Source organism: Hipposideros armiger, unplaced genomic scaffold, assembly GCF_001890085.2.
Source record: "Hipposideros armiger isolate ML-2016 unplaced genomic scaffold, ASM189008v1 scaffold_460, whole genome shotgun sequence".
Taxonomy (NCBI): Eukaryota; Metazoa; Chordata; class Mammalia; order Chiroptera; family Hipposideridae; genus Hipposideros; species Hipposideros armiger.
The window spans coordinates 669,042-692,020 of record NW_017731810.1 but is presented as its reverse complement, the minus strand read 5'-3'; the positions used below and the strand labels follow the sequence as shown (position 1 = coordinate 692,020).

Genomic DNA, 22,979 nt, shown 5'->3' with positions numbered 1-22,979 from the left:
AAACACGGTTCCCTGGTGATTTGATGTCCTCCCTGGTTTGAGAACCACTATCCCTGCGGGGTCTTCCTGTCTGAGTCTGAGTCTGAGTCCTGCAGGGAGGCAGGGCCCACGTCTTCCTTATTGGGTCCCCACACCTGGCTCCGTGCCTGGGGCCCTTGCGGGCAGGGCCTCAATAAAGACTGGACTCGGAAGCAGTGCAGGGCCCCCAGCCTGGCTGTCCCACCGGATGACTGGGCCATGGCTCAGCCTCTCCAGCCTCACGTTCCCCATCTGGAAGCCCGTGTGGGGGCGGAGGGTGGGTTGGACGAGTCGCTCTTAAGGGCCCTTGCAACTTGGAAGCTTGGTTGTCGGCCCTCAAGAGGTTTAGACCAGGACCCCTTCATCCCCTGCCAGGAGCTGGGTAGGATGTCTTGGGCCTCCTACGTCCGTCCGTCACTCATTCATCCAATACTTACAGAGCATCTAGGAGGAGGGGCCTGTGACTCGCTTCTAACCAACGGAAGTCGGTGAAGATGCTGGGCGGTCACTCCCTGGATCAGGTTCCGTTGGACAAGGCTGCTATTTAGCAGGCTGGAGGAGGCGCTCTGCTAGCTTGATGAACTAAGCGGCCATTTTGGGGAAGCCCCTGTGCCGGGGGACAATGGGCGGCCTCCAGGATTTGCAGGCAGCTTCCAGCCGACCGCCCACAAAACCTGGGGCTCTCAGTCGGGGAGTGTGTGTGTGTGTGTGGGCGGGGGGTCAGGCCTCAGAGCCCATGCCGGGCCCTGCACCTGGGAGTGCTCCCAGGCCGAGGGGAAAAGGCCTTCACCTGAGCTCCCCGCAGCCGTCGGAAGAGATGGTGCCAGCACCCGCCCTGCCAGCCTGAGTCACCCTGACCACTGCGTGCTCCTGGCTGACTCACCACTGGGCGCCCTTTACTAAGCTTCCACCTGCAGCTGTTTCTTCCCCTTTTCCTCCTCTGTGCCTGAAGTTCCCCATTTCCAAATCCTTCCTTCCCAGAAAATGTGAATTCTTCTCTTCGTATTGTGGAAGAAAGCTGTGGCCCTCTATCTCTGACTTGAGACCACCCTGTCCCACCCACCTGAAAAGCAGGGGGTTCTGTCTAACTTGCCAGTTGTATCATTTGTCGAATTCATCCCAAAGGCAACCAGGTTTCCCCGTTTTCTAACCTAGGCTGGTCCCCAGGGCTGTCTCCCTCCCAGGGAGAGGCTAGAACTCTCCTGGGAAAGAGACTTGACCCTAATTCGAACCAGCAAATTGGGTCTGTCTTCTCTGCATTTCTCCCCCGAGTTGCGTTGGACGAAGCTGGCGCTGTAATCACACTGGCCGCTGGGAGCCGGGCCGGCTGTGGTACGAGCCTGATGGAAAGCCGTGTGGGAGGGTGAAGGTCAGGTGTAAGCAAGCAGGGGTGGGGACCACGCTGACCCCGGGTTTACGGGGCTCTGAGTCAGGGCTTCCGCGCCTCCCCGAGCCCCAGAGCCATGATGCCACCTGTCCCAATCCACACAGCACACGGAGGCTACAGCAGGTCCCTGGTGTGGGACGAGCAGCGACACTTCTGAGCATGACTCAGTCGTTGCCCAATGAAGCAGCTGGAAACCAGCGAAGATAAAACCCAAAGCACGACGCTCCTTGTGACAAAGGGGACAGAGAGGGTTAGCTGGAGTTATGCTGCAGCCACGTCCTAGAAGAGCGCATCAACCTCCTTTGCACGGACAGGCCTGCTGTCGCTCAGCCAGCCACCTTCTAAGCTACCATCTCCAGCCCAGGGGGAAATGCACAAAGATAAATGTGACACCCCATTTCAAACCCCAATCGAAGCCTACAGAACGTCTTTAAAAGGGCATGGTGGGAACTCAAGCTTTTCTGCAAAAATTTGCTACCGTTGAGAGAGATTGGAAAGGATGGCCCAAGGTTTTTAAAAGCGTTTTAATGTTGAACTTTTAAAAAATTGCACTTTATCAAGAAGCAATTGACCCAAACATTCAAGTCTCTTCTAGGTGCTTTCAGATTCGTGTAAGGGAGTAAGCGGTCATGGCAGTCTCGGGAAGGGCTTCACAATGGAATCTGTGAAAAAAGCCTTTTCCAAATGGGCTTATCCAAAAGCATGCTTGGCAGTGACCAAGACCAAGGTGGCCTGCAAAATGGATTTTTTTTCGCAGGGAGAGCGAGCCTAGGAATTATCCCAGTTTTATGACCGGAGCGTATTGTGGTTATTTTATTCTCCCCACCCACCCATGATTATAAGCTGGGGCTGGGCTGGAAACCTTGGAAGGTCCTGACCATGAAGAGCTAATACCCTGTCGCCTGCCAGGGCTGGATGCCAAATTCAAAGGGCCTTCAAAATGTCAGACCAATGTGCTCTGCAGTTCAGATACTCAAAGGGGGTGAGCTGTTGGGTGAGCCCCGGATGAAAAGATGGCAGAACTGGACTGGTTTATAAACAGAACACTCATTTGGAATCCTCAAATTAGATGCTTGCTTGTAAAGTTTATTGACAACTGTTTGGTCCCAACACACAAAACAGCACTTGAACCACAAAAAAAGTGATCAAACAAAGTAGACAGTTAAGAAAAACATCTCTTCCCCCCAAGCCCAATCCAAAACTAACAGTGCAAGATGGGAAAGGGGGTTTTGGTGATAACTTCTTTTTTTTTTAAACAGATAAACCTAACCTGGTACATCTTTCCACCCAGAAATAAAGAATTTCATTGTCTTAATTCTCATACATTATTTCATCATATCATTTAATTAAGCCTCTGGATAAAAAAATAGATAGCGATTGGACTGGCCACTGTGGAGTATTATACATTACGAACACGAGCTCCCGCTGTATTCTGTCTTCAAACAGCGACTGTTACAGAGTCACACATGCCTCCCAGGCTGACTGGCAACTCCAGCAAATAGTGCAACCACACTCACACGACAGCACACAATTTCGGTCTCTTTGCCACCCAGAGAAGCTGTTCTTTGAGACTGCTCCCAGTGACTTGTAATGGTACCTCTTACATTTTTAAAGTCCACAATTCTTTACATGCGAGCAACACTAAAGTTCACGTGTGCAAACTCAGCCTTATGAAATCTCAGAATAAGGCCACTGATGTTCTCAACACCAACTACATTACACGGTTTAAAAGCTTCTTTAAAAAAAAAAGTGCACGTTTGCATCGTCCTTCGTCTCACTATGTCTGTAGAGGAAATGCCTTCAGAGAGATTGGCAGAGTGCCATCATGCTTGGAAGGCTTTTTCATCTTGACTGGGGCCATGTGCTGAGAACTAGGAATCACTGGCTTCATTTAAAAGATTTGGGGAACAAAAATCTAACTTGTAAAAATCTCTCGATAGCCCTTATTTTGTGGCATTTTATCAAAATGCTGGCTATGAAATCGGAGCCCATTTTCTGGCTTTCTAGAAATTACAAACTATAAACATTTTCCCCGAAGAAACCATCTAACTAGTGGAAGACCTGCCAACAGGTTCTGCTCTGTGAATGAATCCGCCTTTTTGCCCAACAGATACAACCCATTGTAAATGCTGGGTTTCTCCAGGAGGGGTGAGAGGCCACCCATCCCCGGATGCCTCGGCCCCTCGGGGCGAAGGTCATTCCACAGGGCAGTGCTCCCTCAAAGGCTGGCTTTTCCCCAACGCCAACATCAGACTCCACAACCATCCTGGACGTGCTTCCAACAGCGAGAAGTAACAGAGTAAAAGCAGACACTATTAAAAGACACACAAACACATGCTCACACAGAAAGCTTCCCAGCTACCAAAACCAGCAATTAAAATGACAAAAACAAGGTTAAGTCGATCAACCTTGGCCTTCATATGTACGGATAGAATTTCTGTGTCTTCCTTGTGGAAAGAGTATCGATACCGCCCCTGTTAAAGCTCCTCACCCCTCAGCTCTGATTTGTAATTTATGCATTTGATGCATAGTTTAGAAAATCAGACCCTCTTCCCAACATCGCCTCTCAACACACAATAATGTGTGCCTGAATTCAAATGCTGACTTCAAATTCACAACACCAAGACCATTCCTCTTCCTTAACCTGATGCATACCAAACTGGAACTGAACATAAAAGGGAAGCTTAAAACATCCTCAACTTTCTAGAAAGCTCCTAAATGGAACCCCAAAGTGGGCACATTTAAAAGATTTTGTAATGAAGCCACTCTTGTCGACTACAGACATAGTTAAATAAAAATCAAGGCACGCTTACAAGTCACGTGGGAGCCAGGAAACCTTCACATCCGACCTGAAAATACATTCTCGCTCCCTGGCCCACCTTCTCCTTCGGTGTGTGAACACGCCGAGTCACTGACCAGGCTTTGCTTCAAGTCACGTCATGCAAACGATAATACTGTCTGAAAACATCAGTAAGCAAAGGCTTCGAGACTAAATTACGCTACATGTGGGATCATACCACCGAGGTGGCTTAATGGGGACTAGGACCACTCCCTTCCAGCCAAGCGCTCACTGCTTTCTGCACATGGAATACTGCTCTAGTTCAGAATTTTTTTTTTTTTTTTGGTAGAGGGCAGTGTCACTGGCCCTCACATGTGGGATCCGAACCGGGGCCCTCTGGCATCCCAAGCCAGTTCTTAACCATCGCGCCACTTGGCCGGCCCTCTAGTTCAGAATTTTTAAAAATTTGGTAAAATACATTAAGGATTCTTTAACAAATGCCAGAATTTTGTTTCGTTTTCTTGCAAATAATTGGGGGAGGGGCAAAAAACGAAAAACTTCAGCTCAAAGCTGTGTTCAATGTAAAAGAAACAAAACGTATGGAGCACATCTAACCGTGAAGGAAGTGGCTTCTAGGGGTGTCCACGAAAAACAGCGAAGGCTGTGTTTTTGAGCCCACTTTTGTGTGCAGAATCAAGACAGCGTTTTCCCATCCTAATTCTAGGTTCAGATTGAATCAAAGCTTGGTTATAGGCGCAAAGGAGAAGTTGGCTGCCAATTTTACTCTATTTTTGGGTTGCTTTTTGGCTGGGCTTTCCACAGGGTCTTTGCGGAGCTGCAACTCGGAGGCTTCCGAGGAGGGGCAGGGAGGCAGGCGGACAGCAGCTGCAATGCCAGGTGAGCTGGAGACAGAGGTCGGCTTTTCGTTATTTACTGGAATTTCAATGTTCTCTTCTTGGCTTAAAATCATAATGTCTGTAAACACAGGAAAGCAAACAGATTCAGTTCTAGGACTTGCCAGAAGTGTTGGTTTTCAACACTTGTATTTTCTCAAAAAATATTTTAAAAATAGCCCCCCAGCGTCACACCCATGCCACAATTTACATATTAGCTGTGTGACCAATATCATGTGTCACAGTCCAATATTTAGAAACTACATCTTAGCTCTCCCCTGGATTACAAAGTTATAGAGATCTTCATTGTTGGCTACAAATCAATGGGCAATGATTTTAAAACATTGTTCCCCCCACTTTCTCTGCCCATTGCCTCTCTCTGTCAGGTAGGTAGTGAAGGACCCGTACGCCACACGTGACTTAAAGACTTTCACACCAGGAGGGGCCTGAGTATCAGGGAGCCCCAGCCCATACCATCGACAGAGCACCTTACTCTGGATAGGTCTAAGGTGAGGGTGGAGAGCGAGGGGAGGGTTGCACAGAGTCAAAACTGCCCTTGAAAACCCCAAAGTCCAACACAGCTGGTTCTCCTGCAGGGTCACAGGCTGCTCTTTTCGAGCTGAGCCACAAGAGCCTGCTGTATAGAGAGCCATGTTGCTTGACAGACATGTACTATTATACCTTAGACTCCCACTGCACGTGCAAGGGGCTCCTGCACAGAAAGCACATAGAAGGTGAGTGACCGAGGGGACGGCAGAGCCCCAGCTCCCTTTTCAGGCTGACACTTGCTGAGAGGATGACAGACAGAACTGCCCAAACCATTAAATCATTTTCTCTCTCTTGTCACATGTATGGCTGAACTCATGTATATTAAATGCACCAAGGCTGCAGCCCCACGGAAGAGTTAATATCAAGCTCCCACCAGCTCTAGCTGGTCACCCCACTGTCCATCACAGGCTAGACCTTCCAGTATCAGAAGCCAGGGGTACGGTTCCCCGTACCCTACTTCCCAGATAACTAGCTTCAGTTCTTTCACTGGGCCACAGTGCCGAATGCTGCTTAAGACGACTAAGGGCTGTGAAAATCCACCCAGTGGTCAGGAGGCTGTCTGTGATCTCCTGGAAAGCGGCATCAGCAGCGTGGGGAAGGACTGGTTACCACAGACGAAGACGACATGGGAGGGACCTGGACAGAGCAGGTGGCCCATCCTCTCAGGAGGGCAGCTGATGCCACAGAAAGACAAGAGGCCCTGAGTGCAAATCCTGACTGCTAATTCCTACTCAGGCAGCCTAGAGCCAGACTCATCGCTAGTTATGACACAAGCGATGCCACCCAACCTGCAGGGCTGTGGCGAGAATTAGGTGTGACCGAGTCTGCCAGCCCCGAGCACAGTGTGAGCGCTGAGCCAAGCCAGCAGGACAGGACGTCAGCGTTCAACGTGGTCGGCTCCTTCCTCCTCCTCAGATCACTGCCCAGAGCCTGGGGTGCAGGAACAGACACCCCCTCCCGCCCCTACTCAGACTCTCCTAAGGCCCCGAAACCCCTGGGCCAGACCAGAGGTGACGTGTATGTTTGGTGACAAGTGCGCCTCCTTTAGGTCCCACCTATAAAACCATCCCTCGAGACCCACCATCGTTCCCTTGCTTGCTCCCCAAACCACTTCAGGTTGTGAGCCCCACTGTGGAGGAACCTTGACAGGAAGAGGGTCCTGAATAGTCAGCACAGGTATTTTGTGCCCCAAAAGGTAGCGCTGCTTCCCGCCTCTATCAAATGATTAATATGTTGGCAGCACCATTTTATTTTTAAGCCCACAGGGAGAAGCGCACGACAACACAGGCGCATCCTACCGGAAGCCTCCTGTGGGTGTTCCTCAAATTGAATGAGATCAGCAGACTGGAGTATGACAGGGTCTGGTGTCAGCTGAGGGGACGGCAGGCAGGAGGGGACGGGGGCACACAGGAGGTCCACAGGAGACTGGTTGGTCAGGCGGAGGAGCTCGTGCTCCGTTGGACATGGCCCTGGACAGAGAAGGCAGAGACTGCTCAGGCCGCCGTCTACAGGGGTCTGCGCCTCAGGCTTTCTTTCGAAGCCTTAAAGATGAAAAGTTTGAGGAAATACTCAGGAATTCAAGGTTAAACATAAACCACTAACAGAATGATCTGGATCTGTCTTTGGTAAGTGAAATGCCACAAGCCAGGATCCCCCCCAGGCCCCACCTGAGGAAAAGGGTTCCCCAGTCAGCTTCCAAAGAGGGGAGACAAGAAACCCTGAGAAGGGGTCTAACATAGTTAAAGGAGCAAGCTCAGCATTACAGGTCCTGGGTCCGAGGTCTGTCACTTCCTAGCTACTTAACCCCCCAGACCTTCACTTCCTCATTTGTCAAGCACGAATGCCTACTGCTGAAGGTGTGGTGACAGCTGAGGGAGATAGGTGACAGGTGCTTCATAAAATGTAAAAAGCTGCAAAACTGAGTTATAAACACAGAACACAGAGCAGTTAACTATCTAGCAACGTGCAGAGTCCTATGAAGATAAAATTCTCATACATCGCAGTGGGTTCGAAAATCTTTCAATGACGTTAAAATTGCTGTAGAATTCAAGCAAGTTGATGTCTATCTCCAGAGATGGTTCCACATAAAATCTAAGTGACTTGATACTGTTTTGACTAATACTAATGAGTTACTAGCAAGTCTTTCCCAGGAATGTCCTATGACAGAGACTGTCCTTGACCCAGCTTGAGTCGGGCTCCTCTGACCCCTCTTCTCCACTAGACCTTGGCGTTCTGTCTGTCCTGTCCTTGCCGAGTCCAGTCTTAGCAAGAATCTTGGGAAGTCAGTTTATGGAGAACCCCCCAGCCATGCTCTCTGATCCAGATCCCCACCCCACAGCCCTGAGGTCTAAGTCCGCTGCCTGCCTTTAGCGAGGATCCTTTTAGGTCGCTTCCGCTAGAACCCCCACCCTATGTCTCCTCTGGGTAATTTTCCGTCTGCTGACGCCCTCACTTTGCTCCTTGACCTTAAACCCCTACTTGGCCCTGTTGTATTCAGAGCTGATTTCTCTCTGTCTCCCAGTCGAGTGGACCCTACTGCCAACCGTCTTGAAACTCTGTTTTAACAAGGGTCAGACTAACTTCTCCCTATAACCTCTGAATTGGGTTCACCATTGTCATTTTGGGGGTGTCAACATCCTTTAAGAACCTTAACCAGTCAACCATAGAACGCTGTCAAATGCAGGCCAGTTTTTTTTTCTATTTTTAACTAACTATCAGACTGCTTTGAAAACTGTATGAACACTTAACTTTAACTAATGAAAATAACCCACGGATGCGCGCCCCCCAAGCCGCCCCTGCCCCACTCCAAGCCATTTCTGCTAGCACTTCACCGGCTTCGCTTTGTTTCTCCCCTCTTACCATCACCACCTGCTCCCAGCGTGAGTCCCAAGGCCGGGTAAGAGTCGGGCACCTCCAGGAGGGGCTCGGGAGCTGAGGGCTGGTGCTCATGACTGGCGGGGGAGAGCCGACCTGGAGGACAAAGCGCCGTCAGAGGCAGACGTCCACGAGAGGAGCGGGGCTTCTGGGGCGGGCAGGGGTGGGCGCTTACTTACTTTTCATGTCGTTTTTTAACACTACAATCCTCTTATGACCATGTCCTTTTATCCAAACCACCTGCACACAAGACATGTTTCTGGTTAAGCAATGGTAAAAGAGGGGACATGCGCCCTAAAATTCAGGTAGGATGTGACCTACTGAGTCTGCTTTCAACATTCTAGAATGTAGAAGCTGAATTAATGCCAGGAAAAAAAAAGTCTATATTCTTTCTTTACCCTTTAAAGCAACAACAGAGGCTGGCAGAAACATGTCCCTTATAAAATGCCGTGTAGTCTACAAGTCCTGAGACTCAGCTTTAGAAATATTCTTTATGGCTCTTAAAAAAAGACCGTCTCCCAACACCAGTTCTAGTCTATAAATGAAGACAGTTCTCACGTGAGAGCCCTTACTGTTTTTTCCAGAAACTAAACACACCCCAAAGAATTCACGGAGCTCCCCCAGACCCTTCACACTGAGCTCGTCCTCCTAAACCTTAAACCAAGTCCTCTACGGAATGGCGCTGCTCTCCGCCTCCTCAGCCCGGGGCTGGGTCCTGGCGCTTCCGCACCCGTCTGTCACCAAGTCCCCAACCTCAGCCCCGTGCGCCCTGAACTACTTCCTCCGTTATTTCCACTCAGGTTCCATCCCTTCTGCACTCTCACCGACCTCGGCAATGGCCAGGCTCCCAGCCTTCCTCTCCTATTTCCCTCAGCTCTACCATGATCAGCAGTGACGGGGGTGCTTTTCACACGCAAACCTCAGGCTCCTCCCCGCTCCTTACCTGGAGGAGCAAAGCCGCCCATCACTGAGCTTTTACCTCACTGTCAAGCTCCAGCACGGTTTTTAATGTCACTTGTCACTGCTCTGCATCTGCTCACGCCGTCCCCTCTCCCCAGACCCCCCCTCTCCCCTCTTCACCCCATGGCCGACTCCTACACATCCCTGACGCTCTACCCCGGGAGCCCCGAGCGCCTGGGAATGGGCCCTGCCCACTGCTGGCTGCACTGACACGGACGCATTACCACCTGCTCAGGTGTGCGCCTCTCCATTACCTGACACCTTTCTGAGGCCAGGGCCAGGCTCACTTGGCATACAGGGAAGGAATAAGGGTTTGCAGAAGGAAGGAGAAACGCTAAAACCATTCATTTCATGCAAACCGTATGTTCGGAGAGGCTGTGTTCCCAGGCCGGCCACTTCCTCACTCTGTTCAGGACAGCGAGCCTCTCCAGGAAGACACCCAGCGACAGCGAGCCTCTCCAGGAAGACACCCACCTGTGGGATCGCTCCCAGGAGCTCCTCCACACTGCTGTAGCCGTACGCTTTGGGTTGCAGTGCTTCGCCGACATACTTGGTATAGGCCGTGGAAAATTCGTGAAGGAAAAGCTGCTGGTAGTGGTAAGTGTGAAGTAAAGACCGCACGTTCTTGGCAAACAAGTACAGACTCGTGAGCCTCACACACTCTTCTGTCTTGTCATTAGTGAAAACCTGGTCAGGAGGAAACGCAGCATTAGACACTCCCAGTGACAGGCCCTGCCCTCCGCAAGTGAGGGCCTCCAGCTGAGAGTGGCACGGTGCCAGGTCCACCTGAACACGGACAAGGAGCCGAGGAGGAGGAGGAAGGATTCACTCAAGGGCCTCCTCCAAGAGAAAGCCGGAGCCGGGAGCAAACCGAGTGCTATCTGCAAGTCTAAGAGGACAGCGGTCTGGAGAAATCGTTCATCAGAAAGGAAGGAAGCTGCCAAACCTGGGATCCAAACGAAACAGGCAGCGAAGAGGGGAGGCAAAGCCCTAGAGGGAGAGCGGCCTCAGGCCTGAGGACCGAGCCCACTGAGCGTCATCTCCCAGAGTGGTGTTCTGACGAGCCCTGTGACGCTGAAGGACAACACTGGCGTTCGTAAAAAAAATATGAAAACCCCAACAAAAGCAATAAGGGAAAAAACCCCAAAGCTCTTTTGTCCTCAAGTAAACTGGCAAATTGCTTTACCATAAACCTTTTCAGAGTCTTCACTGTGCAGTGAGAATCTGTAAGAGACGGGGTGTTTCCCAGCCTCAGCCGGCCACGGGCCAGCCTTCTGTCCTGCACATCCCTCACTGCCTAGGACTAGTGTTTACATAACAGATGATTTACAGAGCTTAGAAAATGTTGGATTTGATATTCTGAAAGAAAGCCAGAGATGGGCAGTAGTTAAGGAGGTAAAAATCAATTTGATTTAGGAACTATCGCAATACGGGAAGAGGAGTAACCTTAGTATAGAACTGGGCTCAACTCCGAATACAGCTGACCCTTGAACAACTCGGGTTCAAACTGTGCATGTCCACTTGTATGTGGATTTTTTTCAATAAATACCTGTACTGTTTTTGATCTGTGGTTGGAAGTCCACAGATGCAGAAGGCCACTTTACACAGGGGACTTGAGCTGATCTGTGGATTTTGGTGTCTTGGGGGGTATCCTGGAACAAATCTCCTGTGGACACCAAGGGACAATTAAGATTTTGGGGAATCGGGCCGGCCGAGTGGCGCGATGGTTAAGAGCTGGCTTGGGATGCCAGAGGACGCCGGTTCGGATCCCACATATGAGGGCCAGTGACACTGCCCTCCATAGCTAAGATGCTAAACAACAGCTCAACCTGGAGCTGGGCTGCCGTGAGTCGCCGGCGACGGCGTAGGCTGCAGCCCCTGCTGCAGTGGGTTGCCATGGGCTACCGTGTGTAGCCAGCAGCCACCGTGAGCGGCCAGCAGCCGCCATGAGCAGCTGTCCAGAAGCCGGCGACTGATCTGCCTCGCCCAGGAAGAGCGCAATGATGGTGCCAACTTGGGCCAGTGAAGCAATGTCCTCCACAACTAGACTGAAGAACAAAAGGACAGCAACTTGTCTGTTCCCCTTCCCCTAATTCCCCAGCGCTGTTCCCATCCCCCAATTCCCCAATAAAAATCTTAAAAAAAAATATTTTGGGGAATCAAAGTTATATGTTGATTTTCAACTGCTCGAGGCATTGATGCCCCTAACCCCTGCGTTGTTCAAGGGTCAGCCCACAACACATAAAAATGGGGATGTATAGCCAAGGGGGGATGGAGGATGTTGGCGGATGGAAAACTCCTAAGATATCCACTACTAACTGACATTCAATGCCGAGGTCTAGTCTAGAAGGCTCAGGGGAGCCTGACTAATGTTTTGTATCTTTTACCTATTTAGTTACCAATCACATGGTTACATGAGAACAACAGTATATCATTCTTTCCTTACATTGCTGGATTTTATGGGTTAACATCTTATTTAGAATCATTTCCTTTTGGGGACTATACTGGGTTTTTGGTACTCGAGCTATTCTGGCTTTATAAAATGAAGTAGTGAGCTCTGCCTCTTTTTTTAAGTGGCCTAGAATGGTTTTTAAGAACTTGGGAGTTATCTGTTCTTTAAGGGTTATTTGAAACCCACTGTTAACCCATCTGGTCCTGGTGCCTTTTTCAGTGCTAAAAGTTCAATGCTCTTTAATGTCTCCTTTGTGGTAATCGGTCTAATGTTTACCTTCTTGAGTCAGTTTTGGTAAGTTTTCTCTAGGACCTCATCTATTTCTGTAATATTCTCTTCCGAGTCTTCTAATCTTAAAGTGCCGTTCTTGAAAGGCTACCTGGGTGGCCAGCCAGCCAGTCTTCCTTTCTGACCTGTATCTGGCTGGTGTCACATGAAACCCCCCCCTTCAAAATTCCTCTAATTCAGAAAGAGGTAATAACAGTAGCAAAATCAGGCCTGGTGTTGGACGAAAGCACCCCAGTTCAAGAATCCGGTGGCCAGGGCTTCTGTCCTGGCTTGTCACTCATTTGGGCAGGGTGCCTGCTCCTGCCTATACCTCGGTTTCTTCAACTAGAAAATAACCGATTGGTCCCCTCCAGCTCTGCACCCTCTAACCTAGACCACAAGGCAACCCAGAAATACCTAATTCAACGTCAGCACTCGTACCTCAACTAAGTAAGGCAGACTCTTCAGAAGTTCGGTCAAGGTCATGAATCCATATTCACGGGGGTTGAGAGGAGTGCTGTGGGTAGCTTCGTAATGTCTCCCGAACTCATCGACAGAAAGACAGGTGGCCCCTTCCCAAGACATCAGCAGTACCAGCAGCTGGGCGGTGAGTGCGCGCAGGGACTTGCGGTTGACCAGCTGGATCTGTTTGCCAGACTCCATGTCAGCAACCTGGGGAAGCAAGAACTCGCACTCATCCCAGCTCAAAGCACAAACCAGGTCACACCCAGCTCAGCTCATTTCATTCTGGCTCATGAGACCACGGGGGGAAAATCTCTCCTTTCTCTTAAACTGCAGTCGAGAGAGTGGGCTTGCTTTCAGCTTCTTGGGGACACCAGACTAACACTTCAGGTGAGCCTGGAGCGGAAACAAAACGCTGTTTACCTTTACAACATGGCAAAGTTTCTGTGTTAAAGCTGAGACCGAGCTGACATCATAGTCTTGGAGACGAAACGTGTAACCAAAAGTTTTGGCGTATTCTGTGAGCAGATCTGTCATCATAAGGCAGTTATCTTTCTGGGACCGGAGGAGCTTAACAAACTGGGCAGCTAGAGCTTTGAATCGTTCTACCTCTGTCAACGTGAGGATTTTTTCTTCTCCACATTCCAGTACCTGGGAAAACACATAGATAATGAACCAACAACACAGATTCTCTGATAGAAATATTTCAAAGTTTCATCCTATTTTATAACTCCCTACTTCTCAGGAAAAAAAAAATTTCCCCAGATATTGTTCAGAAAAATACACTTGCTTTACTTACTTGTAGAATATCAGGTATGGCTTCAAAAAGTTCAAGTAGTTTGGTAAACCCATAGTATGCAAGTTTGCACTGCCGGCCAAAGTGGTGATGATAGGAAGGGATAAATTTATTGAAGGGCATCCGGAAATGGGGCTGGTGCCTCAGCAGATCCACAACATCCCGGGAGAACTGCTTTGTCCTTTCTATTTCATCCTGGGTACGTTCTTAAAAAACAACAACAGAAAGCAGAAATCACCATCTCCTCCTCATCTGTGTTTCAGATTATTACTGTAGTCAATCCGATGCACAGATTATAACAGACATCACCTTTGCCTTCCAGACACACACACTCTTCTCTTTTTTATTTTTTAAAGAAATTTTATTGGGGAACAGTGTGTTTTTCCAGGACCCATCAGTCAAGTAGTTGTCTTCAGTCTAGTTGTGGAGGGCGCAGCTCCTTGGCCCATGTGGGGATCGAACTGACAACCAATCGAGCCTGTGCTCTAACCACCTGAGCTAACCAGCCACCCCACGCTGCTTCTCTTTGCTGATGGTTTCAGCTCGCTCAAGAGCAGAACACCAGGAACTCATGATACTATCATGGTATACAGTGAAATACACATACACACTTAGGTAATCTTATAAACTAGATATGATTTCTCTAGCTCTCCCCCTCCCCACCCGTCTCCCACCCCGTATGTGAACATGATACACACAGACAACTCTCAACTGGATAATTTTGGTGTAAACAGCCACAGACAGGCTGGAGAGTCATTTTAAGAAAATACCGGTCATATCCTTTCCCCCTTTATAGAGTGAATTCTTCAAAACTAGCTTGCTTTTCTTCTCAACAAGTGGCTTCACCTACTTTGAAGGACCCAGGATCCACTGCAGAGCAGAGCAGTCTTCACACTGTACTTGGCATGGAATCTTCGGGAACCACAGAGGACAGAAATGCATCCCTTGTGTGGTGCCATGTTCAGATAACCCAAGACAGACTGCTTTCTGCCAGTGGATCCCAAAGCACATACCTCTCTTGGGCATACAAATCACCGTTTCGTTCTCTTGCTGGGACAAGCAGATGGTTGTGTCTGGGATCTCCGACAGGATATCCATCAACTCACAGACCCCATATTCGGTGACTTTCCAGTCCTTTGAGAAACACCTAGATTTCAACCATGGAAACAGGGAAAGAATGAGACTTGTCAAAATAACTAAGTTTTCCAAAAGAATGCTACATAGGAAAGTTAAATAATTACTTAAACTTGGAAGGAAGAAAAACTATTTTAACATTTTTGCTTCCATTTTTTTTTCCTTCTTCTCATCAACTCACCAGTGATAAGCCTGCGAGAATTCTCTCACAATGACCTGTTTGCTGGCCTGGGATTTGAGAAGTTTTAGTAAGTCCTGAGTGAAGCGCTTCACCTGGGCCCTGTGTGTGAGGGTCAACAAACGTTTGGAGCCCATTCCGAGAATCTGCAAATCAAACACTTGGATTATTTCTACTCGTAAGGCCTTGGCGGATACTGCCTTTCTGGCTGCTGGCTCTTCTCTCTCCTGTTACTGGAGAGAAAGTTGTTCTCCCTTTAGTGTGAGATCTGAATCCTGCCACACAGGTGCATCGACAAACCATAAAGGCTCAAAATGAACCACCGCTCAGGTGCCCAGGACCCTTTCTTTCTTTTGCCCTGCACACCCTTCCCAAATAGTCACAGGTATAGAAATGAAAAGCATATTGTCAGCTCAGGTGAATAATTTTGTCTCTAATAGATATCTGAAGCTTTTCAGGCCATTTTTACAAGTGGGACGCTGTTTTACAGATAGGAAGCCATTGTAACTATAAATTAACAGGCAAAGACTTGTTAGAAACCCACACAAGCTCCAGCCCAGTAACTGGTCTGCAATTCATTTATAAGAAAGGTAAGCCCATGCCCAGGGCAGCTCCCATGGAATAATGAACAGCTGCGGAGAGGAAGGGCCGTCTACAGAGATTGGAAGGAAAATGCCCCTCAGAGTTCCATGGAGTTCCTTTCAGTTAGCTCAGAGCCACCCTGTGTGTGTTTTCTGCACGACAAAGAAAGCTTGTGCAGGACGTTTTGCTCTCAGGTGACTTCTTCGGAATTAGTTAGGTTACCAGCTATCCTGTTTGTTTGGCTGAGGTGGCCAGAGCCAGGGAGGAGCACCCCTATCTTTACACAGTAACCCCCTCACATTCCTTACCTGCAGCACATGAGGCACTGCCTCTAATAACTCAATCAGCTTGGAATATCCATAGTCTGATACCCGGCATTGCTTGGCAAAATGGTGGTGATAGGACGGGATGAAGTTGCTAATTGGTATGACACAGGATGGTTGGCTCTTCAGTAAGTCAATCACTTCTCTACTGAACTGGATCAGCTGGGGGTTACCTACGGGACTTTTAGAACGCAGAAGCCAAGGGTCTAGAGAGTAGGGAGAAAAAAGAACAGGTGGTAAGACATACAGCATGACTTCATCAGCGGAAATACAGATCACTAACCTTGACTTCTTCAGTGGAGCTCAACTGTGACCAACCAGATGAGAACAAACAGCCACTTTACTTCTTGGCCTCTCTGCTCAGGTCCCATATAATGAACAAGCGAGCCCCCCTCATTTATGGGCTTTCCCATTGCCTCTCAGAGTCAAGTAGCCAAAGTAAAGCATCATTCACCAGGTTTAACTGAAAGCAGAAGTGAAAATACACAGGAAGCTTCCCGCTTATAAACCGGTTGTATTTCAAAGATCCATTTGTAATTTGGTCCCATGGAACATACGCTCCTACAGAAGCAAAATTCTAAATGGTCTTCAAGCAGGTAGCGCAGAAGCGCCTAATTAACCCACAGAGCATCTGAAAACATTGCCCAAGAAAACCATGGAAAGCAATGCAAGGCTAGCATGATATAAAACTAAGAAACTGGTTTTCACATTTATGTCGAACATTCATATAATTAAGAAGTTTTAACAGCATAATATACAGGACCCAGAGTCGTCTGGGACTGAGGGGAAGGGCAGCGGGAGGTGGATAAGAGGCTTTGGTACAAAGAGAGCTCCCTGGTCATCACACCTTTCCTCCTGTAGGGCAGGGGGAGGAGGGAGAGGAAAGGAGGATGTGTTGGGGGCCAAAGAGAAGGCAGTGGAGGTATGAAGGCAGTACTGTGAAGTGCTGTTCACAGGGAGCAGGATTAGACAGCTGCAACTCGGGCATGCCCAAAACTCAGAAAGTCACCCAACTCCAGGTTCAGATGTCCTGGGCTTTTAAAGTTAAATCTGTTTGCACATTTATCAAAGTCAGAAACATCGACTAAAATGAATTTCAAAGGTAAATCTGCATTCAGAGTTATTTCCTTCAAATATTTGAAACTACTTTTTAAACGCCAGTCAATGGCCAAGTCGCAAAGCTTCACAAAATCATGGAGCTGGAGAGATTTGTAACTGCAGAATTTGGGTTTTAAGTGTTTTCCATAATTTATGCTGGTACTTTGAAAGAATCTAGTTCTGCCAAACCTTTGCACTTGAGAGAGTAGTTTTTAGATGAAAAGAGACACCCGTGGTGCTTTCTGCTTGGCCAACGGTGCTGCTGCTCAAGGCAACAGCCAACAGCCTCTTCTCACCTGGATGGAGGCCCGAGAGTACCAAACCCCTGACACCTACCTGTGTTTGGAGGTGGGGGCTTGTTGTGAATCCACTTCACTACTTTGACGCCATTCTGTGCAGTGGCAATGCTGACACCTGGAACACAGGTGATGAGGTGTTCTAAGGGAACCCCGTCCCCTCGGTTTTCATGCATGACTTCCAGTTCGCCAAACTCTGCGGTGTAACAATCTGGAAAGCTGAAGTGAGAACAAAGGTAATGAAAACAATGGGACAGCAGAGCACCTGCTAAACAGAGGTCTTTATTTTAATGTATCCATTAATAAACACTTCACTTAAATGCCCACAATCTGAGTTTGGAGTGAAACTTCAAGTCCCAGGGAGTCAATCCCTGTGGGATTTGCCTCCTGATGCATTCTGGCGGTATTAGGAATCCCTGGACAATTTTCCAGCAGAGGGAGCTAAAAATAAGGCACATGGATTCCAAGGGAGTTATTTTTCTGCTTCAGTGTTATCGCAGGCCTTGAGGCAACTCAGTCTGTGCTGGCCCCTGTTCCGTCATCTACCAGATGGTCATAGTGTGGTGATGGGACTCACTCAAATTCTGCAATCTACAACTCTTTGAGGTTGCATACACCTCCTTGTGCACACTTCTTGTGCACACTTATGCACACTCCTATTACAGCCCTTAGAATAACCTCTTCTTCGTGGAGAGGAAACTGTCCTATTCATGGTTTTGTTTAAAAAATTCAGCACAAACAGAAATGTTTTTGTTGAAATACTGAGTGAATGGGTCCATTTCAGATATATTTTAACTGGCGGCAAGGCTGAAGACGTTAGGATGAAGCATTCTACGATACTTGCTTGGGGAGAGGTGTGGACAGACAGGGCAGGCTTCTGGAAGGAGCGCTACGGCATAACACCACAATGGCTTTGACACACTCACCTTAATAAAGGTACGGTGCCCTCGTGTGTCTGCAACAGACTGTGAACCTGGGGTGCAAACGTCTTCAGAGAGAGGATCACAAAAGGAATCCTATAACAGTCTGGATCAAACTCATGTTCACTGCAGGAAAGAGGACAAAATGGTCTGCTGACATTTCCTAGTGGTCTAAAATGTTAGCAAGGTGATGTTGAATAATACTGTATGTCAGCTACAATTATATACACATATAGCCACAGGATGTGGAGTGTGGGAATGGAGTCAATGGAATTGTAATAGATAAGTATGACATCGGGTGTGGGAGGGCAGTGGATAGGGGGAGGGGGGTTGTTACTTTGTGAGGGGTGAAAAGGATAATTATTGCATTGTTCTGTACACATGAAACTAATTAAAAAAAATTTAAAAATGTTAGCAAGGTAATTCTGACAGATATTCCGCGACCGTATACGAAAGGATTTTTTCTAAAGGGAAATGGGCAATCTACCTGAAATCCTTATTGGAACAATGCTGTCTGCAGACAGGCTCATGATATTCTAACTCTTCAAATATAATTGGGCTGCAATTCGTTGAGGAGCCGTCATGTGACTGGGAAGACCCCAGTGGGCTCTGTCGTGCCTGACTGCTGGGTAAGAGACACACCAGTCTTCCATTTCCGTGTTCACGGATCGCGACCGTGTCTGTTAATTTATATAAATCTGACACATTCAACTTGTGTCCAAACCTAAAAGCAAGGAAAAAGAGATGGTGAGATAGAACGTTTTTCTCTAATTCTACAGAAATGCCTGTCCTGTTTACGTAAAAGGCTACAACCAAGAATGGGTGCCTCTGACTCTTAAAAAATAAAACTGGAATAATTCTGCTATGAATTCATTCACTAGGAATCATGGTACCTGCCACTCCTTCGAGGCCAAGGGCTGTGTCTTCCCAGCTCTGCGTCTCCACAGAGCCCTAGCCTGTCGTTCCACTGTCACTAGTTGAGCATCTACTGTGTTGGGTATTAAGACACGCTGTCAGGTCAGACCAGTCATCCTGCAGCTTACAGTTTAGAAGGTGCTCAAAAATGTTCCCTCAGTAAATGATAAAACTAGTCAGACAAAAAAGGGAAGTACAGCTTTGAGGACTGAGGTCTAAATTTGCTAAAAATGGAGGCAGTTGTCCAAATGTATGTTCAAGTTGAAGTTGAAATCTGAACACTCTGTCTTTGTCTCTTTTCCTTCACCAGGTTAGAAGCTCCTTAAGAAATACTATAGCAGTGTTATGCCAATCAGTCATCAATCAGTACTGGAATTCTGGAAGTCACCTATCAGTAATGACAGATCAATGAAAAAAACACACAACTTACTTTTTTTCATAGATATCTGTAAATTTATAAAGAGGGAGACAACAGGCGGGAGCGTCCTGAAGAACAGACATTGTTTCGGCACTGTAAAACAAAGTTTTCATCCATTACAGAACAAACGCTGCTGGAAGTCAACAGATGATTTCCAAGTTGTCGTTTAAAAACAGAGTACATAAAATTTATGAACACAACGTATGTGTAAATATCAGTTTCTGGCACATCAGAATTTATTTTCTAGAAAAACTTAAAGACAGGCTTTTAGGAACAAGGCAATTGAAGGGTATTAAGTCACACGCTGGGATTTTTCTCTGAGTCAAGCATAAGGCTTTCCACACGTGTGATCACAAAGACACTCACTACTCAGTAAGAAAAACACTGTGTTAATTCAGAACAAAAGGCAGAAGAGCGTAAATATCTCCTGCCGCACTGCAGTTCATATGTTAGAGATATAGGAATGGAATTTCTGCTGTTGAGGATAAAAACTGAATATTCAACTATGGTTTTTAAACACAAAAAGCACCAAAAAATACTCAAAGGGAAAACAAAAAGCCAAACTGTTCCGAGTGATTGGCTTTGAGCCATAGGATTATAGATGATTTCTACCCCTTTTGCTTCTTTTGTTTCTAAACTTTCCAAATTTTCTTCATTGAGCATTATTTTTATTCTAGAGGGAAAAAACCCCAGAATTTTAAAAAATGGTGACGTACACGTCAGAGAAACCATCTTTGAGACTCCAAACAGATAGATATTCAGGAGTGAGTCTTGTTATACTAGTACCCACACCGCAGGAAGAGCCAAGGAAGAATCAAAGCTAATTCTGAATAAACCCATCACCAGATCCCTAAGATTGATAGAGTCATAAGAGACTTATGGGGCAGGGTATCTACTTGACATCATGGATATATGTGTAATTGAGAGTGTGGAGCTATGTAGAGCCACCCTTTATAGACCAATTCACCTTCTACTAAGATTTGAAGGTACTATTCCAGACTTTCCAGGTTCATAAACTGTTATTCTTGAGGTCTACTATTTTTAGAAGCTCCCTGAGTATGTGGCATATCATTTCACTCCTAAGTGCCTGCCAAGTTTAGGCTGTACTTCACCTTCGATTAATGACTTGAACATGAATCAAATTATTCTACCTCGTTTATTTCTAACTTATAGCTTATTTCTATGTCTATCAATTCAGAATAAGCATTATTGCATATGAGATCATCACAAGAGGGTTGGGAATGTGACAAAACCTATTTTGATTAGTTACAAAATTGTTTCAGGGCCAAACGTTATTTCCAGAAATAAATGGTTTGCTTGTTTGTTTTTTTTACCTCAGTAAAGAGAGTGATTTATTAGCAGCTCCTGTGGCAAGCGAGACCAGGATTTTCTTGCTGCCAATTTTGTATCTGTGGAGGCTGTTCACCGCACTGATTGCTTCTTGTAAGTTTTCCATCTGAACAACGGCCTTGAGCTGATAATCTGTATGAGGGCTGAGCTCAACACTCTTCACCTACGGCAGAAAAGGAAAACGGAATGCCATGTCTCCCCGGAGCCTGGTCATCTCAAAGCCGAAGGTGAATCACTAAGGGACATATTCGTGAACTTCAGTGACGTGAGGGAACTTGTACGAACTCTGCACTTCTGCCGACCAGATCTGAGTGACCAGGATGGGTGACCTTCGTGGACAGGACACTGGCCTGGACTGCCTGCGTGCTCTGGCACGCACAGCTCTCAGATGCAGGCTCAGAGGCCAACATGAGCAATGGGTCTTTGGGGTCTTCTCTAGACCCAGCAAGAACCTGGGGCATAGCCATTCTAAGAATCTGGAAAAGGTGCTTTTATTTTTTTTTTTTTTAGCAAACTGCACCTAAAAACTGAATCACATATAGTAAGATATTAATAAAAACAGCCAACATTATTTTATAACCCTATTTCTAGATTTTATTTTTTATTTTTTTTATTATTTAAAAAAATTTCTTTATAAGTTTGCAGCAGAGGATAGTTTTATTAGAGGAGGAAGTTACAGCTCTTGAAAGAGAGGGCGTCCCAACGGGGGTCTATTTCTAGATTTTAGCAGCCAGAGTGAACTACTAAAGCCTATCAATGTTGTATTTCCCAAGGTGCCATTTAAATCTGTGCCCATGACCACTAGTGCTTCTCTGCTAGGTTTCCCGCTCTCTGGGGCTGTGTGCCAGAAATTGGATGTGTGGCCCCACCACAAGCAGACCAAAGGCAAAAGGGGAGAGCTCACACTCGTTCAGTGACACCTTTATCCTGGCTGTGGTTATGTGTGTGGAATTAAGTCCTCTCACTTTGAAATGTCAGCAAAGGGTAAAATAAAGGCACGAACAGGAAGAGGTTACCTTGCCATGCCTGGAAAATGCTTCCTGCATGAGCTGCTGCAGCTCCTTCCGGGATAACCTGTAGTCGATGTTGCTGACCTGGATGTCAGCACCGTTTGCAAACGGGTCTGGGCCGTCGGCACCAATGCTCGAAGTTACAACGTTGAAAGCAAGTGGGGATGCTCTGTTTAAAAGGTTTGGAGACATATTCCTGCTTAAAACATACATATCAAGATTATTTTTTAAAGGGCAGCCGGTTAGCTCAGGTGGTTAGAGCGCAATGCTCACAACACCAAGTTGCCGGTTCAATCCCCACATGGGCCACTGAGACGCACCCTCCACAACTAGATTGAAACAACTACTTGACTTGGAGCTGATGGGTCCTGGAAAAACAAACTGTTTCCCAATAAAATTTTTAAAAAAAATTATTTTTAAAAACGCTATTCTGTTTAGTTTGTATCATTTAGGCTTTGAAGCTATACATAGACAGGCCTTGCCACAATACAATCTGGTTTTTAAATGTGTGTTTATCTTAAACATATACTGATTTAGATTTATTGTCAAAAGTATTATCTGTTGATACCGGATAAATGGCCATGAAATTATTTAATATCAAACATTGTTTCACTGGATTATTTAAAGCTAAAAGCAGAAATTAAAGGCAGGCCTGATGAATTAATTTTCTACTTTGGGCATTTATTCTTAGGAAATTAGCTTATGATACCAATGCAAGTCATGTAACCTCCCCTTGGTTTTGGAAAAGCTAGATAATCTTGCTCAGTGTTGCAGTCCTTCTCCCTACAAGGAAAAGTTTTGTGTGAATTTTTACATGTAATTTTACAGGTACAAAGTCACTTTATACAGTGAGTTTTATTCACCGACTCAGAAGAAAACACTGCTGGGAGGAGCTCATAGGATGCAACACGGCCTTATGGCTCCTTCTGTCTTCCAAGCCTCTGGAATTACTCGGTGTGAGTTTCGAAAGCTTAGACCAGGTAAGTGTCATTACAGTGGTTTACAGAGACCCTTCCTTCTCAAACAGCTTCCTATAATTATCCTATGATTAAGAATAACCAATGCATGTCTAGTTTGGGCCTTTTCCTCAACACGATGAAGTGAAGGAAATGGTGAGGACATCTTAACGTGCTACCCCCATCGCTGGGCAGGAACTCCAGGACAAGCTTCTTTCTGACCTCTGCTTACCGATGCCCAAGTGGAGGAAGGGAAGATGGGGAGAGGCACTCCCTCCAAACGTTAGCCAAGATTACCTAAGGGGCTGGCAGAGGAGGGGTGCAAGACTGCTCTTTTACTTCATGTGCTTCTGTATTGCTTG

The 22,979-nt window shown here is 47.0% G+C and overlaps 1 protein-coding gene across 6 annotated transcripts in view; it reads right to left on the bottom strand.

The window, feature by feature from the left end:
• Positions 1-4,577: 4,577 nt before the first annotated feature.
• Positions 4,578-22,979, bottom strand: part of MARF1 (meiosis regulator and mRNA stability factor 1) — a 31,950-nt gene continuing 13,548 nt past the window's right edge. For 3 of the 6 annotated variants that reach the window (XM_019666108.1, XM_019666110.1, XM_019666114.1), the window contains exons 11-27: positions 21,668-21,860; positions 20,636-20,814; positions 19,314-19,394; positions 18,456-18,692; positions 17,975-18,094; positions 17,089-17,267; positions 15,640-15,860; positions 14,753-14,895; positions 14,451-14,584; positions 13,441-13,643; positions 13,065-13,292; positions 12,621-12,851; positions 9,935-10,147; positions 8,680-8,740; positions 8,486-8,596; positions 6,925-7,095; positions 4,578-5,159 (exon numbers count right to left, since the gene is read on the bottom strand). In XM_019666108.1, coding sequence (XP_019521653.1) covers positions 4,921-5,159; positions 6,925-7,095; positions 8,486-8,596; positions 8,680-8,740; positions 9,935-10,147; positions 12,621-12,851; positions 13,065-13,292; positions 13,441-13,643; positions 14,451-14,584; positions 14,753-14,895; positions 15,640-15,860; positions 17,089-17,267; positions 17,975-18,094; positions 18,456-18,692; positions 19,314-19,394; positions 20,636-20,814; positions 21,668-21,860 — 2,944 coding nt within the window. In that variant the 3' untranslated portion in view covers positions 4,578-4,920. The remainder of the gene's footprint in view (positions 5,160-6,924; positions 7,096-8,485; positions 8,597-8,679; positions 8,741-9,934; positions 10,148-12,620; positions 12,852-13,064; positions 13,293-13,440; positions 13,644-14,450; positions 14,585-14,752; positions 14,896-15,639; positions 15,861-17,088; positions 17,268-17,974; positions 18,095-18,455; positions 18,693-19,313; positions 19,395-20,635; positions 20,815-21,667; positions 21,861-22,979) is intronic. The other 3 variants (XM_019666109.1, XM_019666112.1, XM_019666113.1) reach the window with 2 other exon arrangements.